At 44.2% G+C, this 19756-nt stretch overlaps 1 protein-coding gene across 1 annotated transcript in view; it reads left to right on the forward strand.

Moving 5' to 3' along the window:
• Positions 1-849: 849 nt before the first annotated feature.
• The window catches only part of FGFRL1 (fibroblast growth factor receptor like 1), a 180084-nt gene continuing 161177 nt past the window's right edge, over positions 850-19756 (forward strand). Inside the window, exons 1-2 of the mRNA XM_063304587.1 lie at positions 850-930; positions 2230-2335. Coding sequence (XP_063160657.1) covers positions 2266-2335 — 70 coding nt within the window. The 5' untranslated portion in view covers positions 850-930; positions 2230-2265. The remainder of the gene's footprint in view (positions 931-2229; positions 2336-19756) is intronic.

Below are 19756 nucleotides of genomic sequence, written 5' to 3' on the forward strand. Positions count from 1 at the left end.
GCGGTCCCCCGAGCCTGGTCCCGGGGCGGGGGAACTGGCTCCGGCCGTGGCAGCGCCCAGGCTGAAGGCGCCGACGAGGCCGGGGCGGCTGGCGCCCTCCTCCCCCCGGGTCCCTGCGACGGGCAGCCGCTCCCGATGCCGCGCGGCCGCCCAGTCTGCGGGCGGCGAAGCAAAGGGTTAAGGCCGGGAAGCGAGCCGGGCGGAGGGAGGGCGGGAGCCGATTGGTGGGAAGTTGAGCCGGGGCGGGGCCGGGCGGCGCTCGCCGAGTTCCGAGCGCCCCAGGATCCCCGAGCGGGGCGGGGGGGTCAGTCGTCCTCGCCTCCGCTCGGAGCTCCGGCCGCCGCCGCCGCCGCCTCCCCTCCCCTCCGCGCCCGCCAGGCCCGCCTCGTCGCCTCGCCTCGGGCTCCGGCGGACGGCATCCCGCCCCCTCGCGCTCCCCGGCATCCCGCCGCGGCTCCGGCGCTGGAGCGATCCCCGCCGCTTGGTGTCAGGCGCTCGCCGGCGACGCTCCGGCAGGCGGCTCTGCCGCAGCACTCCGGGAGCCAGCCGTCGGGGCTGGGGGCGCCGCCGCCGCCGCCGCCGCCCGGCTCCTTTGTGGTGGCGAGCGATGGTGGCGCGGGGCGCGGCGCTCGGCCCCGGGGCGCGCCGAGCCCGGCGGTGAGAGGCGAGCGTGCTGGAGGCGCGGCAGGTCCCAGTCGCGACGCCCGCGGCGGGGACTTGGCGGGCGGCCCCAGGGCAGAGCCCGCGGGGCGCGGGGCGCTTGTCAGCGGTCCCGCGCCGAGCGGCCGAGCCACGCCGGTTGCGGTGAGAGCGCCCGGCACATGGGGCGCCCCGGACGCGGCGGCGGCGGCGGCGGCCCGGCCCCGGGGACGCGTCCGGCGCGGGAGGCAGCTTGAGCCGGGCCGGCGCGGGACTCCAAGGAGGCGGCAGGTAGGCAGCGCGGCGCTCCCTCTGCCCCACCGAGCCGCCGGCGACTTGTCCGCGCGATCCTGCCGCCGGAACGGGCGGCTCCCACGTGGCTGCTGCCGTGGCGGCGCCCGTTTGCCCGGTGATGGGCAGCTCTACCAGGTGCCTGCCTCCTTCCTTCCTTCCTTCCGCCCCGCATCCCGTTCGGGGACGCTCCTCCACGGGACTGCAAGACGGGCGATCTCTGGGCCGGCCGGCCGCCGCTTAGGCTCGGCGGCTGCCGCGGCCGGCGTGCCGGCCAGCCGCGGGGAAGAGCGCCGGGCGGCCTTTGCTCGGGCGGGCGCGGAGTCGGGTGCTTCGGCTCCCGCCAGGGAAGAGCGGCGCGCCGAAGTTTGGGAGCGGAGGCGCTAGAGGCGGGCGCGGAGCCGGATCCTGGTCGCTGCGCTCTTGCGCTCCGCGGGCGCCCTGCGCCGAGCTGGCGCGGCTGAGCGGTGACAGGGCGGGCGGACAGGCGGGCGCCTTCGATCCGGCTGCCGCTCAGGTGGCGCGGAGAGCAAAGGCTTTCCAAACAAAGGGTCCCCCTCGCTCTCTCCCCACCTGCCCCCCCCCCCCCGGGAACCTTGTCTTTTGGGATAGCTCCGCTCGGGCCGCCATCGGTTCGCGTGGATCGGGGCGAAGCGGCACCCAGGGCTTCGCCTCCGTCCGTTTCTCGAGCTCGTCCTCCCTCTCTCCGCCCGTCCCACGCCCCGCCGCCCGCCCCCCATCCCAGAAGCGATGGCTCAAATTTGTAAGCTAATGGCGTGGTGTAATTACTATTTGCTTTGCCTGGTGGTTGACATGGACTGTTGTGTATCCCGAGGGCAGAGAACATTTAAACCGGAGAGTTTACAAGAGAGAGGAATTCAGACGGCGTTTAAAGAGTGCGGTGAAGAGATTTACAGGTTGGCGCAGTCTATCTGGTGAATGCTCTGCACCTGTGTGTTGCCAATCTGTGCCGGGGAAGCGCTTTAGCTAATAGAAGTTTCCAAAGAAGAAAATCCATGTAGGGCCTGATCCATTCTTAGTCCCCCCTCCCCCATGCGTTTCTGTATTTTAGTTCAGCACCAGGTGAAAACCTGTTACTGTTTCACCTAGAAGTGGTTCAAAGTGTCGGTTAAGACTTGCACAGAGTGGAAAAGGTTTTTAACAAATAACTTCCTTGATCGGCTGGGTTAAAAGTTGAGCTGCAGACTTTTTTTTCTGTTCTGTTCTTGGCTGATAAGGCTTGATCAGGATTTGGTGTGTTGTGTTCACTGGGCCCTTTACCCTTTCTCTCATTTTCAGGTTTTAGAGAGTAAACTGGGGACTGCGAGCCCTCTGATGTTCAGAATGGAAATCCCAGTTGTGCTCCTTATTCTGGGGATCCTTGCATTTGCTGATTCAGCAAGAGGTAAGGAGACAGAGATGAGGCTGTCTGGGAGCGGATAAATTTGTTTATTTTTTATTCCGGTTGACTTCTTTCCAGGAACTGTAATAGTGGTGCTTGAGGCATGCAATTTCCTTCCTTCCTTCCTCCCTTCCTTCCCTCCCTCCCTCCCTCCTTCCTTCCTTCCTTCCCCCCCCCCCCCCAATTGAAGTGTTGCATCTCCAACACCTATTCTGTGCTCATCTGGTACTTTTATCCTGCCCATGCAGGTGTGCTCTGGGGCTTTCCATAGCTGTTGAATTTTAGGTGTGAAAATACCCAGTTGGCTTCCAGTTTTCAGTCTGGAGGAAAAAGAAAACAATTGCATTCCTGGGTGGATCAGGGGAGCCTCTCCCCTCCTCTAATCTCTTCCAGCGCAGCTCTGCTCTGCGTATTCCCAATTGCACTAACTAAACAAATGAATCCATTAACTTCCCGTAAATGACAGACAAATGACAGTTCTCAACAGCTAGCACATACTTTAGCCCAGTGGCTCCAACATACGATCAGATTCCCCTAAACAGGTTGGCCTTTATCAGGGAGAAGGCAGAGAAACAGCAAGGTGGGGGTGGCAGGGTGGGGGGCAAATGTGGGATTCTTTATCAAGAATAAACTAACCAAGGATTAAAGAACCACACAAGCCTGGGAGGTGTTACCGTCCCTTTCTTATCAGAAAACCGGAGCAGCCCCTTTTAGAGTTTGAATGAAGCTGGCATGAAGAATGTTTTCCTAATAAGAAACCCTTCTTCTCCTTTGACGTACAAACAGGCCCTGTTTACCCAACTGTCTAGTTAAAGTTATTTTGAAGTATGTACTTTCCACTGACGCTTGACCATTCTTCAGGCAACACAGAATATTTTCATTGGTCTGGGGATGCTAATGTTGTTCAGGTTCTGGAGCCCACTTGTGGATTAGAGAGAAGAGGGAAGGACGTAACTGAATGAGTTTTCCATAGAACAGGCCCAGATTCATTCCTAGGAATCAGAGAAGCTCCTGTTGGTCGTATACTGGCAATCTATAGAGACAACACTCAACTAGAGGGACCATATCTGACTTGCTTGAAGACTGTTTCAGAAGCAGTCTTTACCATTTAAATCTGATATTAGCCTGGGACGTTGTCACACATATCTCGGTAGGTCAATCCAAGATGAAGAGACTCCAAAATTTGCAAAAACAATGGGTGTGTGCTTATTGTCTGGTTCCCCCATTGTGCTTACCCCCTAGCAAATCTTTGATTGAAGCAGTAGTAGAGTAAGCTGCCCCTGTTTACACACTGGATGAAGAGGAAAGACCTAAAACACCCCAAAGCCTGAAGGGAGTCCTATTCTCAACATGATGGGGCAGTAGCTGAATTTATTAAATGCTGCTATAAATTATTAACTTTATAAATTAATGCATCATTTGGAGCTCAGTGAAGAATCTAGAAAGACTTAGAGACAAGAAGGGTATTCAGTAAAGTCTGGGGAGAAAACTAGTTTTAATTGCTACATTTTTACTGCCTTTGTCTTGGGTTCTTTATTGCATGTCTGAAATGTGGCACTCAGATTAAAAAGGCCACGGTTATTATTTTGGATTTCATAATGTCTGCAGAGGAAATCAACATTAGAGAGAAGTTTGGATTGCTCAAGATAGACAAAAGAGACATAGAATAAGTTCCTTCATAATTAGGGCTGCATAAAAGAATTCGGAATGTTCTTCAGAGGAATCAAGAGAATCTAACATGGTTCTGAAAAGTAGAGACAGTAAGTGACACTCCGGGCCTTTCCATTTAAACCCAGAGATTTTGCCAACGTCTGAAAGGGCAACCAGATGAGTGTGAGAACCATGTAGTGTGTTATAATATATCATTTGAGTTGAATTCAACCAATGCACTTTTAAGTGTTAGTTTCTAAAATGTAGCTGTAGATTGTTATTCTGTCCTTCTCCATATGGTAATTTAACTAGAAAGGTTGTCCATCTTATTAGCCCAAGCAATAATTTGGGTTGAAACTAGACAAAGTAGAGCAGGAAACTGAACTGACATCTCATTGGTCTTTGACCTCCCTTGCATTTTCACATGGTTCCTACCAAACTTTAATCAAGTTGTAGTTTCCTCTACTGTAAAATGTGAGGAAAAGAAGGAGTATACAGGTAGTCCTCACTTAATGACCACAATTGGGACAGGAATTTCAGTTGCTAAGTGAAGTGGTCATTAAGCGAATTTGACATGATTTTACAACCTGTTTTGCAGCAGTCGTTAAGTGAATCACCATGGGCCTTAAGCGAACCATGTGGTTGTTAAGTGAATCATATGGTTAGGGCTGCCTCGCTTGCAGACTGGATGGGTTAAAAACAGTAAACAAGAAATAACCAAAACAAAAACATAATACAACTAATAATAATAATACAATAATTCTTATAAGTGGTACAGAATGGGTTGCCCTTACAAGGAATCTTTCTTGTGAGGGCCCATACTGCTGAGAATCCTGGAAGTTGAAATCCATACCTCTGGATGCCATATTGGGGGAAGACTGCTGAGGAGTAACCCTAATTCTAATCATTGGGCATCTCCTAGGCTGAAGTTGAGCCCATGTCTGGTAGAAATGATCAAAACCCAAATTGTTTTATTGCCTGAGGTGGAAATTCCAAATTATATGCACGTCCAATTAATTAATACAGGAAGTCCTTGCTTATCATCCATTCGTTCAGTGAGTGTTACAACGGTGCTGAATGAAGGGACTTATGACCGGTCCTTGAAGTTCTGGCCACTGCAGTGTCTCTGCGGTCACGTGAACAAAATTTGGGCCTTCTTTCACCTCAGCGGTGGCAGGCAGGGATGGGCAGTGGAGGCAGCTGGTGGCAGTGGGTAGGCGGGTGGCCAAAAGGGCAGAGATGGGGGGGAGATAGGCAGGTGAGGGGCGCTGAAGTGGAGGACGTCCCTTACCTTACCAAGGCTTGGGGCTGAGAGGGACCAAGCTGGGAGTGGCTTGGTTCGAGGTGGGTCCTTGCCTAACAACCAGTGGGATTCAGTTAAGGGCAACGGGGACTGCCAGGATTGCCGATGCTAAGTGATGCGGTCACATGACATCACGCTTCACAACCGTGTTGCTTAGTGATGGAAATTCTGGTCCCAATTACTGTCATTAACCAAGGACTACATACAGAGCACGTACTCTTACCAAGACCGTCTCTTCTGCAGGGCTCCTGAGGTTGCACGGGAAAGATGCTCTCTGAGGGTTGAGATGGGAGCCAGCAGTTCATCATGCAGGCTGCCAAGTTCACCTGGGCAGCTGCTTTGCTCAGATCCTGGAGCAAGGCATCGCGGCCTCATCAATATGTGCAGAATCACCAGTGGGTTAAAGCCATCACGCCATTCTTCGAGCTCTAGCTGATAACTTTCCTCTCTCCTCTTGTAGGGATGGGATTATGGGTAGGTAGCCAAGCTGTCAGGCTTCCCACACCAAGGCTCAAGAGTAATTTCCAAATCTCTTGACTTAGGACTTGACACTAGACCCTGCTTTGCTAGATAAGAATCCCCACTGCAGATAAGCACAAACCCACAGAGAGCAGTTGACTTCCCCCTACTAGTGAGAGTTTGCAAATGCTTTTAGGCCTTTTGTAGCTTAAACTTGGTTGTTTTGAACTCCCAGCCTTCCTACAAATTAGAAGAATCTTGGCAGGGTGCTTGGTGTTCTGGAAGCTGAGTGGGTGTTACATGTTTATATAGGCCTGAGAACTTCTGGTTCCCATCTCCACCTTCAAGCGCACCACCCTTCAGATTGGATTACTAGTTTTGCATTTTGCTTCCATCTCAGGCAGATACTCCTCCTTGTCACTAGAGGGTGGACAGAGTTTTTGGTGGCTCTAAGTTGACCATCCCATCCCATCCCGTCATTGCTTATTATCTTTAATGGAGATATCAGCCCTCCAGTTCCATAACTGGTCATTTGTTTTGGTCAGAACCACCTAAGTTTAAATTTCAGCCTTTAAAGTATGACTTTATGTTCAACCTAGTGAAATATTGTTTAGGTTATTGTCTGATTTCTGTGGGATTTTATTTATTTATTCGTGTCAGAAGCATCACAGTTAAAATAAGGCATACTGTAAAACATAGAATTTAAAATATAACAGTTAAAATATATAAAACGTTAAACAGATCTTGCCCCAAAACTGGCAACATTAATTGCGATCTGTCGCACTGTCGTGAGATCCTCAGATGTGCATTGATCAGGGCAGAGAGGAGAGGTGTACATATGTGGTGTTGTCTGCATGTCTCCAGATTCACAAAGGGCAGAGGCCACCGGATAGCCCCGTTTGTTCAGAGTATCTCTGGATCTTGTTACGCCTGTGTATAGTCTGTTCAGTGATTTCCATACTTCCCAACTTTTGCCAAACCCAGGTGCCAACTCCTCTGCTGGTTCCATCCAGTGCTGGTCCTTTGTAGCTTTCCATAGGTCCACTCTGCTTTTAAATTCATCGAACTCTTCCATCGACCTAAGGACATTATTCTATGAATATTCTATTCATAAGAATATTCTATGGGATATGATGGCAGGTCAGAAAAAAGGACCCACGTTTCAGTTCTGTGACATTTACCACACCACTGTAGTAGCTTCTGAAGTGGGTTTAACAATAAGAGCTGAATGGAAAATCTTTTATATGGCCTTTAAGCTACAGCATCAGCATGGTATAGTCTTTCTTGAACATTTACTAAAACCACTATAACCTCTAAGCCAATTCCAAATATGCTTTAGAAGTACAGAAACTAAATATTTATTGCAATATATGGAGATTAAAAAAATCAGTATCTAGTGAGTATGTTGCTATGCTTTAATGGAAATGGCTGTATTTTCTAGCTTTTTCTTCTTCTTCTTAACATTTTTCCCACGCTATGGCAGGGTCCGCTTGTCGGCATATCCGTCTCCATTTGGCTTGGTCCAAGGCATCTTCAGGGGTGGCGTTCACACATTCCATGTCCTCCTTAATGAACTTAATTTTCTAGCTTTTTCTATAGCCCAGAATTTGGCTGTTCTTCTGAAGATTTTGCACCTCTGGTTATTTAATAGGAAGCACGCAATTGCCTTTTGGGACTGGTCTGGATAATTTATGATTAGAGGAGATACTAGCTCCATCCTCGGAGTATGATGGCATTTCAGTAATACTATGATGTTGACAGAGAGATTTTATAACTTCCCCTACCAAGCATATGTTCAGGCACTGAAAAAGATACCTTTTGAGTATCTACTCTCTTTTAAACCTGTTAAAGCAGGACTAGTCCCATAAAATCCTTACCTTGCATAAGAGAACCACAGTACCTAGTAGGGGAAGTTCATAGCATGTCGCCCACTTAGGTTAGACATCCTGTTTAGTCATGTTTCTTCAGCGTCTGTAATCCAGCCTAATGTTTTTCACACATGGTCTCTTGGGGCTGAGCAGCCTAGAGGTTGCTCTGGGTCTGTCAGATTGACATCATTTCACCTTGGGGGCCGTATATGGTCAGAGTAGGGTGCACCTGGCTGGGCCAAGTGATCTGTATAAGGTATCATACAGGGTGTTTAGAAGTTTTGGGAAAGACGTATCAGTTTCCCTGTTGATCTGTTCCTGAAACCAGTGGTTTTGGGTGCTATTTTCATTGTGGTGAGAAGTTACTGATAGTTGCCACATGGTTTTGAAAACACCCTAAAAACACTATTGGTTGGAAACAAAATACTGATTATTTAGTTTGCTCAATTAGGCTGTTTAATTTCTATTATATTGCTGTTAATACAATTGAGTTTTTTCAGATAACAGAGACTTAGAAAGGATTTGCGTAATGACTGTTAGGTACTCAGTCATTCTGGACTATGAGGGCCACTTGTACAGTATTTTGATTTTGGCTTTACTGATATCAAATTAAAAATTATATGTCAGACTAAATTGTTGGAGTTGATTCGCTGTCATTGATTTTCCCTTAGGCTTGTTTATCTTTTCTGACTTTCACTTACTTACTAGACAGAAATCTGTATTGCCCGTGACCTGTCTTAGTGAGGACAGCAGATAACAGATTGAAGAAAATCTTTCATCGCTTGCAATTAATAACACATCTAACAGGCATTTAATTTCATTTGCTGACCAAAATGAATCTCCAGAAATGTCTCAGTGCCTTTTACAAATCAGGAATCAGAGTCGGGAACGGGGTTGAGCTGTCTGTGCTTGGACAAGATTCATAATATTTAATTTAAATTACTGGACCAAAATCTGTGGATGCTGACAATTTCAGTGAACAGATGTGCACATCAGCATTGGTATTGGATGTCAAACAACAACATGGGTGACCCACTGCATTTGGGCATGTTGAAATTTTTTTTAGGGATAGTTAACCTTTATTGAATTTTGGCCAGGTGCTGGAACACACCTGTGTGTGTAAGGCAGATCCTACAGCATACTTACCAACTGAGAAGGAGGTCCAGCTAAATTTATTGAGGTTTACTCCCATCTAAGCAAGTACTGCGGGCTCAGTCAGTGTATCAAAATTACAGCAGAACGAAATAAGTAAAGCTGATGAACTATCTGTTTTGAAGTTTCTGTGTACTCTTTGCAAACTGCTAGAAAGACCCGCAGAATTTTTCCTTGGATTCATCCTGAGAAAAGGATATTCCAAAGTCCTTGTTTTATTTACACAGTTTGAGAGTATCAACATAGCTCTATTTTTTCCATAGATGTGTAATACCCCAGCTGAAACTGCAGTGCCTTGTAAAATCATTTTGTTTTTCAGAGAAACTACTTTTAAATTAATCCCAGTGTTGAAGCACTTTAGAAGAAACTTGCTTTCCCCCTGCTTTTACTAAAAACAAAGGTTTTATTTCATGCCAAAATGTTTCCCTTCTGTTTCATGCTGCATTAAGAAGTGTTCACTGAAATACATTTGGCCTCATCTGGAGTATTTTTAATACTTAGTTCCATTCCTAGCATTAAAATCCTTTTTAACCAGGTTTTATTTCATGCCTTTGGATTTGCCTGCAACTATTCTGGAGGCTTTGAAAAAACATGTGCTTTAAAAACTAAACAGTACCATGGATTGTCCAGATGAAATAAAAATTTATTGGAGGGACTTTAAACACTAAATAATCGTTGATTACTTTTGTAAACAAAGGATTTTTGGTTAAAGAATGGGGTAAACTTCTTTTTAAGAGAGAGAGAGAGAGAGAGGGAGGGAGTGTGTGTGTGTGTGTATATAGATATATATATATTGTTGCAGAAGGGAGTAGGTTCTGTCACAAATAGACATACCACACAGCTTAATGTTAAATGTGTATATTTGTATGTCCATGGATGAGTCTACTTTCAGTGGCCCAAATTTTCGTTGTACTTTTTGAGAGGGTATCCTAATTGTCAATTACTTGACAAGAACCTAGTACCATACAAATCTCAGGTTCTGTGTACAAAACAAAATGCAGGTTAGTAGGACTTTGGGTCATAGTTGATTTCTTTCTGAGTAGCTATAGCATTACATGATAAAAGATTTTAGTGTAACAGCTTGGAACTGAAAGACTATCAGGTCTGAGATGGGGGTGTCTAAAGATCTTCTTAAGATGGTTGCTGATAATCATTCTGTGAGCATCCTTTTAAGTTGATATGAAATGTGATCAAAAGCTTTCTAATTTTAGCTGATACTTAGTGTATTCAGGGAAGGATTCTAATATAATAACAACAACAGCGATGATGATGATGATGATAATGTAATAATGGATTTGTCATTTAAAATTTGCCCAAATAATGCCAGTCAGTTCTGAGTTGGTGTCCCCCAACAGTTCTCCCATCACATCTGGGGAGCATCAGCAGGCTTATTCATTTTTCTCAGCTTATTACTACAGATTTTGATTTGGAAATTGTCTAGAGAGAAGAATCTATATTTGTATTTAAACAAAAAGCTACATTCTCTTGTTTATTGTTTAGCTTTCCCAGAGTGTATCAATGGAGTATTGCCAACAACATTGTTACTGTGTTGTAGCAGTGTTGTCTGCAGCCTTAACTGAGCCAACAGGTGAAAGATTGGGATTGCTCTGGGAAAAGGAGGGCCACTTTTGATGTCATACCAGTCATGCATTAACTCTGTCAGAGGAGGATGAGCAGGCAAACTGTTGTAAGCCTTTAGAGAAGTGACCCCCTTCTTGTGTTGGAGGCCAGAATTTGAAATGATCTTCTGAGAATGACCTAATGGCCAGTGACCATGCTTTTGACTGCAGATCAAAATTTCCTTTTTCATCCAGGTATTCTACATGGAACAGGTGCAAAAAAAGAACAATGAGTGTTCCAGAGGTGAAGATGTGAGTGAGGGATCTTGAAAATTAAATCTTGAGAAAGATGAGATTGAATCTTGAGGAAGGACACAAGAGTACTCTTCAAATACCCGAAAGGATTCACGTTGAAGAGGACCAAGATCTGTCCTCTATCATCTCAGAGTGAAGGATACTGAATATTGGTCTTAAATTGCAAGAAAGCAGATTCCAATTGAATGCTTAGAAAAATGTGTTACAGGTAGTCCTTGACTTACGACCATTCGTTTAACGATGGTCCAAAGTTATGGCAGCCTTGGAATAGGTGCTTTACGGCCTGTAAAGCACTTCCAAGAGTGACAAAATGTCACACACACCCCCGCGGTCACATGATCACATTTCAGGTTTTTGGCAACCGGCTTGCATTTATGACCGGTTGCAGCATCTTGCAGTCACATGATCATGGTTTGTGACTTTTTTGCTGTTTTCTGGCAAAAAATCCATTGGGGAAGCTGGGTTCGCTTAATGACTGGTGTAAAAATGGTCGTAAAATGGGTCTGGCCACGTGGTGACTCGACTTACAACTGCAGTGACTTACAATGGAAATTCTGGTCCCAATTCTGGTCGTAAGTCGAGGACTACCTGTAATTGTCTGAGGAACCTGACCGTGGAGACAGTGCTCAAATGGTTGATTGATTGGTTATGTGCCATCCGGTCATTTTCGAGGCCTAGTGACCCCATAGATGGATTTTCTCCATGATAACCTATCCCTAACTGGTTCTTTCAGTTCAGGTGGTAGCCTTCCCTTAACTGGGCATGTTCAAACAGAGACTGTTCAGGGGTGCTTCAATTTCAGCTTGCTTGGATTTGATGACTGTGATTCTCTATTAATTTTTAATAAAAGGATTATTCATTGGTTGAATTGTAAAAACACTAATTATTTTAATTATATTAATATTTTAATTTAATTTATTAATTAAAATTTAATTAATAAATTAAAATAAAAATAATTAAAATACTAGTATCACTTAAATACATGCTTAAAATCAGGTATTTTCGGACTCTTCATCAGAGAAGTGGGATCACGGGTGATGGGCACAACAATTTAATTTGGCCAACATGTCCCTCAACACATGTACTCAACTTTTTTTCACAGGGCTTTTATGAAAGTGAGGCCCCGCCAGCAATTCTCCAAGCTCCACCTCTTTTTACTTGCCTGTCACGTGTACCAAAAATAAGAGCATCCTTAGCTTCCATATTCAACAGACGTTCACATCGCTCAAGCTTTGCTTGCAATGAAGTCTTACCGATCTTATAGCTGCTTTAGCTAGAGCACAGCAACCAACGTGGTTTTGTCTTTCATAATGTGCTCAAGATAGAATTGAAGTTACATTGGCTGTCCTGATCTCATCTGCATTTCCAGACATCAGTTTGTCACATTTACTCTTTAAATGCTAGATCTGCACTTAAAAAAAGAGAGAGAGAGACACCATGTGTGAATAGGCCTTAGACTTGGCATTTAACTGCATGGGGACATAGAGATACAGTATGAATAGAGAAAACATTTGTGTGCCCCGAAAGCTGTGATTTCATTTGGAGCCCTGGAACAGAATTCTATGAATCATTGCTTTATTCAGAAGTGAGGGCTGTGAATATATGTTACTGTGCAGGTCTAAAGTTTGCCGGTGTTTGCGCAAACAGTCTTCTCCAAATCCAGGTCCCTCCCCTCCTGGTTCATAAGTCAGATAAACATCGGCTGTCTTACATTTGGTTTGTTGCCCTGATTACACAGTCTCCTCATTGTAATTTTGTAAACATGGCATCCAGGAGTGCTTTGACTAATCTAACGGTTTCATTTCATCAAAATCCATCCAATTTTCAGGAAGAAATCCAGCCAATAACTCCAGGCTACTTCTTACATTAAGTGCTCAAACTTAATTTTGAGCGTCAGGAAAGGAAGAAAAATGTAAATTGGGAACAGAGACCTCTTGGAAAAAACTTGGATTTGTCTTCATTTCTGCCCTTTTTTTAGTCCCCAATCTTTCTCTTTCTCTCTCGCTTCCTTTCCTAATTGCTGAAGACAAGGTTCATTCTTGGTTGGAAAGAAAACAATTTTTCTCCGTGCCTGGTAAATTTATTTTATGAAAGATTTACACAGTCTTAGGCATTTGGTCATATGGCTGTGGAGGGAATGATGGAAGACGTGCTATAAAACAATCAGGTTTTCATTCTTTTTAGTTTGCATTTTTGGAACTCTCAATATTTGAATATGAGAGGTCAGATCACTAATAGTTCCAGATACAATTTGGGAAACCTTATTTTGTTTAAACCATGGCAGGATCGCACCACTATTAACCTTTTGGCCAGGTTTGCGGATCTTTTGGGCAATTAATATAAAAGGTTAGCTTTGGAAAGCTTAGCAAATTTGTACTTCGTGTTCCATCATTTATTGATTCATGCAAGACTCATTTTGGATTTTTTAAAAAATAGCTGAGTAAACCTTGACTTATGATGGTCCCATTGAAAGTATCCCATTGCAATCACGCAATTCTCCTTCCCAGCACAACTGAAATAGAAGAAAAATGTTGGGTAGGTGTCAAAAGTATTTAAATAGGTTATATATGAATTAAATTCTTGAAAATTTGCATGCTCGGTAGCATTGAACCAAGAAACTCTTTTAGTTCACATGGAGGGTTTTATGAACAGAACGTGTGTTTTTAAATTCTATCCCAAACCAGTCCTCTACATGTGACCATACCAATGGGGATGATAGCATTTGGAGTGTTACATCGCTAGAATTTGTGGTAAGGTTGGCTGCCCAAACCAAGCTCTGTATTGCGGATTTCTGTGATGTTGGCTTCAGAAATGTGCAAGACAGCTAACTTAGGTCATCTAAGCAATGTCTTTTTTTCAACTTTCCATTCATTGGCTCCAGAGAAAGAAAATAGACACAGTAGAAATAATAATGAAGACTTGCAATAACATGTCTGTGCTTATTGTCAATAGAAGTAATTGAGTCAATCGGAAACACTGCACTGTCCGTGCTAATTTTGTCAGGGATTAATGAGATTGGGGCTTCCTGCTAATATAAGCCACAGAAAAAGGTTTGTTTTTCCCCGAATGGGTGGAAATTGGCTCAGAAGAATTGAATCAGTTCCTTGGTATGGCTCATCTGGGAGTGTTGCATGTTGGCTAATAGTATCTGTTTAACGTTCAGTATTTATGCTTTCCTTACCCTAAGGAGGCAAAGAAGTATGATGATTCTAGCTGAGAGGCTGTGATTCTAACCTTACATTCTTGGAAGTTCTTTCCTTTATTGCAAGGGAGTTGTTTTAAACAACTGCAAGGACTCTTTAGATCCCATTTTAAAATTACCAGTGTATGATTGCTTCTTTTTACACTGAAGGTTTTTTTTTTTAATCATATGGCGTAGCAGTTCGGTGTTCATGCTGCTTTTTTCTTGCTGGGAAATCCTTGTGAGGTCCAGCAGTCAGATGTGTGGACTATTTAGGTGTGACAAGTCACGTTGCCTGGGGTGCACCACAAGGAGGCTAGTCTGCATTGCAGCGAGTTGGGCTGAGAGAAAGTGACTGGCCCAAGGTCACCCAGCCGGCTTCATGTCTAAGTCGGGACTAGAACTCTCATACCACGCCTGATTGGCTCTTGGGCTGAGAGGGAGTGACTGGCCCAAGGTCACCCAGTCGGCTTTCGTGCCTAAGGTGGGACTAGAACTCACTGACTCCTGGTTTCTAGCCCAGCACCTTAACCACTAGACCAAACCGGCTCTCACACTGAAGGTTTATGTACAGAGATCCAAACTTGTAACAAAGCTGGTTCCTATTTCTGGTCCAGATGGAATGCACTTTTGGACCATTCTTACATGGTGAAATGTGTAGGATATTTCATGCAACATTGGATCTTCATGCAGAAACATGTAACGTGAGAATTGACTATTGGGTTAAAATGCACACAGATCACTTTTAGAGGAAAAAAAGCTATAAGGGTGCATGGAAGAGGTATCTGGAGTACATCTAATTGAATCAAGTCATGTGCCTAATGACCTTAGTTTGCCTTCATCCTTTGGGTTGGGGGCATTTCAGACCCATTGCTTGATATAAATGCAATTGTTATTACTTATCCCTTTGTTGCATTTCTGTTGTTCTTCCTCCCAAAGGGTGGTAAAAGCAACCTTAAATAAAACCATCAATAACAAATCAACAACCCTTAAAATGATCAATGCTGAGCCTCTGAAGAAGGTTTCTTCTCAAGAAGAAGATAGGGAATTTATAATAGGGAATCTAAAGAGACAATCTGGTTGGGAGTTGTTGGCAACTCTTGGTTGGTGGAACAGAGTATCTTCAACCGTTGTCTAAAAGAAAGGGGCCAGCCAGGATGGAGCATTCTCCCATGGAACCCCATGGAGGGCTTCCCCAGATGATCTTAGTGCATACGTTGGATGGCTGTGAGCTATGCAATGTCCATGACTCTATGCACAAATCACCATTTGCTTTCTTTCTCTTAAAAAGGGCACTGAAGCCAAGATGCCAAGAATACCAAAAAATGCTTAAGCCCACTTGCCTTAAATAGGCATCTTTTTACTATTTACCCAGTCATAGCTGTCCACTACAAACCCTGATGACATCGTGCGCATTGCAGTATCATTGTGCAAATGACACCTGATCTCATTTGAAAATTGCATAACGGACATCATTTATGTGATAGCCTCATGGTATGTGTGTTGTGTTAATTAATTAATTTGATTTCTGTAGCCACCCATCTCAACAAGTGACTCTACACCTGCCCTGTAGTTGAGTTACGGTGTCAGTTGATGTGACCCGAATGTTGCAAATGCTTAATGTCGGCCCACTTTTAAAGGCGATCAGTAACTTATGTTGGCTACTTTGCTTCTGGCCCACCCACGTGCTGTAATCACATCAATATATTAATATATTACATTTGCACAAGGTATCTGGCTGAACAGGTTCTGGCTGCACCTATTTTAGCCCAGTAACTGAGTAGAGGAGACCGTATTTCACTTCAAGCTTACTGTATTTCTGTCCTGGGATAAACAATAATTTTGAAACACAGGCCAATGGTAAACTCAGGTCGCCTACACTTTCCCATTAGAATATTTGATTGTTGCTTGTTGCTACAGAGTAACAAATGACCAGCTTTGAAACACTGTTGGTTGTATGAAAAGGCAAGGGGGTAGATTTGTTTGTGGTCATTAGCTAGCTATAAATGAGAACATCAAAACTGTTTGTAGACCCATATAGAGAATTAAGATAGCATTTTGCCTATACAATTTTGTACTCTTCATTGATAATTAACTTCATTTGGGGATGGGGAACCAAAGTGCAGATATGCTACTCAGAATATGCTGATTCAGTATCCAGGGGGACATTTCTACTTTAAAGAATATCAGCTCCATAAGTGGAATCAGGGGAGATGTTTCTTTAAACCTTCTACAGCCATCTCCTTCCTTCCTTCCTTCCTTCCTTCCTTCCTTCCTTCCTTCCTTCCTTCCTTCCTTCCTTCCTTCCTTCCTTCCTTCTCCAAAGCAGGAGTTGGATAAGCTCTTTCCTTGAACAACACACGGCCCTTTTTGGAAAGATCATGTATTGGATCTGGTCTAGATAGTTCATGGAGGAATGATTTTCATGATAGAAACAACAAACTGGCTCCTTGTTTGGATACTGGTTGAAGTTGACATTTGCTTCCAATAGCATGTGGCTGAAAGCTTCTGAGATGATAGATAAGGCTTCTGGGTAATGCACTCTTTATTTCCTGGATCCCCTGAATTTTCCAGCTGTCCATCAAGTTGAGAACTAGGAAAATGGTTCCATTTATGCTTCCAGAGAACTCAAGTGCAGCAGATACTTACCAACTCTGAAACCAATGCCTTCGCCTAAAGAGGTATTTGGCTACATTCTTCCGTTACCTCCCCTCCCACTTCCTTGTAATAGACTCTTGTTTACTTTCTGCTCCCCTCTTTCCCCAAGTTTATTACTGCTGTTTGGCCAGAGGAAATGAATTAACATAATTTACTGCTTTAAAAACAAGACACACACCCTTCCCTGGCACTCTTTGTGGGTCCATTTAAAGAGAACAATGTCCTGATTATGGAATGCAGTCTTCTGTTCATGCCCTCCATCGCCGCTTTAGAAGGAGCTACGGCCCTTTTGTAAGGTCTGTGTCCATGAGCTGTAAAAACCCCAACCGCTGTTGACACTGAACGGCAGGCATTGTTCTTGGTGGAAGTTGATTTTAGAGATTGAAGCCAAGTGCCAAGTCTTGTCACAACTTACGCTCTCATTCTGGAGTCTCAGAAATAGTTGCTAAAAAGAGGGTGGCTTGGAGATAGAAGCAGCAACAGGACAAGGTTGGCCAAGTAGGAGCAAACGCGGTGGAATGGAATGGGTACGGAAAACCTCTTAAAAACAGCCGTTTCCCATGTCGCTTTAATAACTGCAACAGCTCCTATCATGTGATTAGCCTCATTAATTTCATCCTGTCTTGAAGAGAAACCCAAAAGCTTCCTGCTTCCTACAAACAGAATTGGATTCTTAGAAGGTTATAATGCAGAGCAGTGTTTCTCAGCCTTGGCAACTTCAAGATGGGTGGACATGCTGGCTGGCGAATTCTGGGAGTTGAAGTCCACCCATCTTGAAGTTGCCAAGGCTGAGAAACACTGATGCAGAGACTTAGTTTTGGAGCTCTGCAGGGCAGGTTCAAGCCAACCACATTCTTGTTTGTGCATCTGCTTCCTCCATATCAGCAGAAGGGTAAGGGATTAAGTTTTATAGCAAATCTTCTCCTTTTTCAGTCTTCTTGCAACTCTGGACACTTTCCTCCTCACCCAGATCATTTTTGGTGCCGGGGAAGAGAAAGGTAAGGCAAGGAGAAGTCAGATACCTCACCTGCCTGAACCTTTTTGTTGTTAAACGTGGGTCATCCACCTCCCACTTTGTAGATGTGGCAGAGAGTGAATGAATGGACACAAATAGTTTGGTCTGCCCCTTGTCTTTCCATCTGTTTGTTAGTGATTCAGTCTGCAGGAGTTTCTAGTCTGCCCAAGAAAATCTCTATAGTGTTCCAAAATAAATCAACAGAACTTCTGCATAGCATGCAGAGTGAGATGTTTGTTTAGTCGGTTAGTCTATTAGTCCCACTTTTCTATTGACACAAAGTGACTTACAGTAAAAAAAAAAGGGGGGTGGTGGAATTGTTGGATAGATTGATATGGCACTCAACCATATTATATTTTAAAGCATTCCCCCTACATATATAAAAAAATTCCTGCATGTAGAAAAGTAGCATGTGCAGTAAAAGGTTTATTATAATTTGTCCCTGAGGTGCTACATTTTTTCCTTTCAAATTTGTTTCTTTGCTTTTATTATTCAAAACAGAATTTTCACTCATAGACAAAACTGCTGGGTTTCATAATATTGGGACCCTGTTTTCTATAGAATGGAAGAATCTCACAGTTGTGAGGGGTAGACGTACTGTATGTTTTGGGATCTTCTTCAAAGTCCACCCTAAAGTCTCTTTGCAGTGAAGTTTCACGTTTGAAGATAAATTGATAATTTACCTTTCACTTGCTGTGATATAACAGTGAAAGGTTACACATTCTTCTAAAGAAAATAATGTGGCCTCTGCATTTTCCTTCTCGTCATCAAAGATAAAAATGTAGAATCAAAAGCCTAGGTTTGCCAGGATTCTTTGAAACTTGCGAGCTATTGGAGAATCTAGTTAGTGTGCAAGAGATGGATGTGCTTGGGGTAATTCTGCTCCCTGTATGAGCTTGAATGAAAAATAAAGGCAGAAAGGGAAGATTTCCAGTGTAATCAGTGGCCTCTTGTTTCCATAGTGCGTATGTAGCCTGGATCTTATTTGACACTGAAGTGAAGAGCAATAAAAGAGATGAATACAAGGTCATCCACACAGTGTGTGTGTGTGTGTGTGTGTGTGTGAAAAAGTCATAATGACAGTTGGGGCTGTGTGATAGAAGCTTTGCTCCGTTTACTGTGCATTGCCATGCCCACGCATGAGTGAAAATAAAAGCAATTCAGAGTTTTGTGACACTGTAGATCAAATGCTCCTTCATCATCCAGTAAAGTCATCTGCAAAAGTGTATATTGGTTTTGAACTTTAAGGTGCCTCCTGATGCTTTGTGGGTTTTGCTACAAAAGGGTAACATACAGTAGCTAACCTCTGGGTGAAATGGATGTCTACTGTATGGCATTGGTGGCATTCGGAAACAATGGAAATACGAATATGTATCCTGGGATTGTTCTCATCAGGTGGTCTAGAACTTCAGCACACTGAGTCCTAACGGGCGGACAACCTGTGGTCCTAAACCCCAGTGAAAACCCTCCAAATTTATTCCCAAGCCAGCTTTGTGTTTGTGTTGTGGCTTTCTGATTTTACAGCCTTCAGCCCCTCCCAGTATTATGCGCAATCTTAAGCACATACTAAAAGTTTGCCCACCACACATGGAACCATCAAACTATCCTCAACATGCCTGCATGCTATAGATTTCTCACAGCAGATCAAGAGTTGGTAATGTATCTCAGGTGCTTGGGGCAGTCAGTGGTGTAAGTCATGGAAGTAAAAGAACATCTGCATGTGAGGGGATAGACCATTCCTCTCTTGGGATACAGCAGTGGTGAGGTGATCTTTTGAAGTTGTGGAGGTAGAGTTTGAGGTTTTTGAGGGCCAGAGGTTAGGTCAGAGGTAGATGGCCAGTCACCCTTGACCAGAACTTCTCTTGGTCATTTTCCTAGTGACAAAAAGCAGATTGCCTGCCCCCAGCTGTTCCTTCTGTCACATTACAAATGAGATGTTGAAAGGCAGTTCTGGGACTTCAGACAGCTTTTCTCTGTCCATTTCATTCTACTTGTCAATTACTGTCAAACAAGAATGTTTTATAACCTTTTTATGTTTCTAAAGTGTAAGCCATCACTGAAGAAAAACTGTGCTTCTATGGGGGCAGCTGTTCAGGAAAGAATAGCAGGACATTGTGTATGTAAGGAAAAGTGAAGGAAGGTCAGCTGGTTTTATCCTCCTTCTGAAAACCTGTATACTTTTATAATTTTGCAAAATTCCAGAAAGAAAAATCTTGCAGTGTGAACATTCAGAAATTCTCAAGAATGATACCAGACTTGTGGAT

Source organism: Candoia aspera, chromosome 5 (assembly GCF_035149785.1).
Source record: "Candoia aspera isolate rCanAsp1 chromosome 5, rCanAsp1.hap2, whole genome shotgun sequence".
In the NCBI taxonomy this organism is placed as follows: Eukaryota; Metazoa; Chordata; class Lepidosauria; order Squamata; family Boidae; genus Candoia; species Candoia aspera.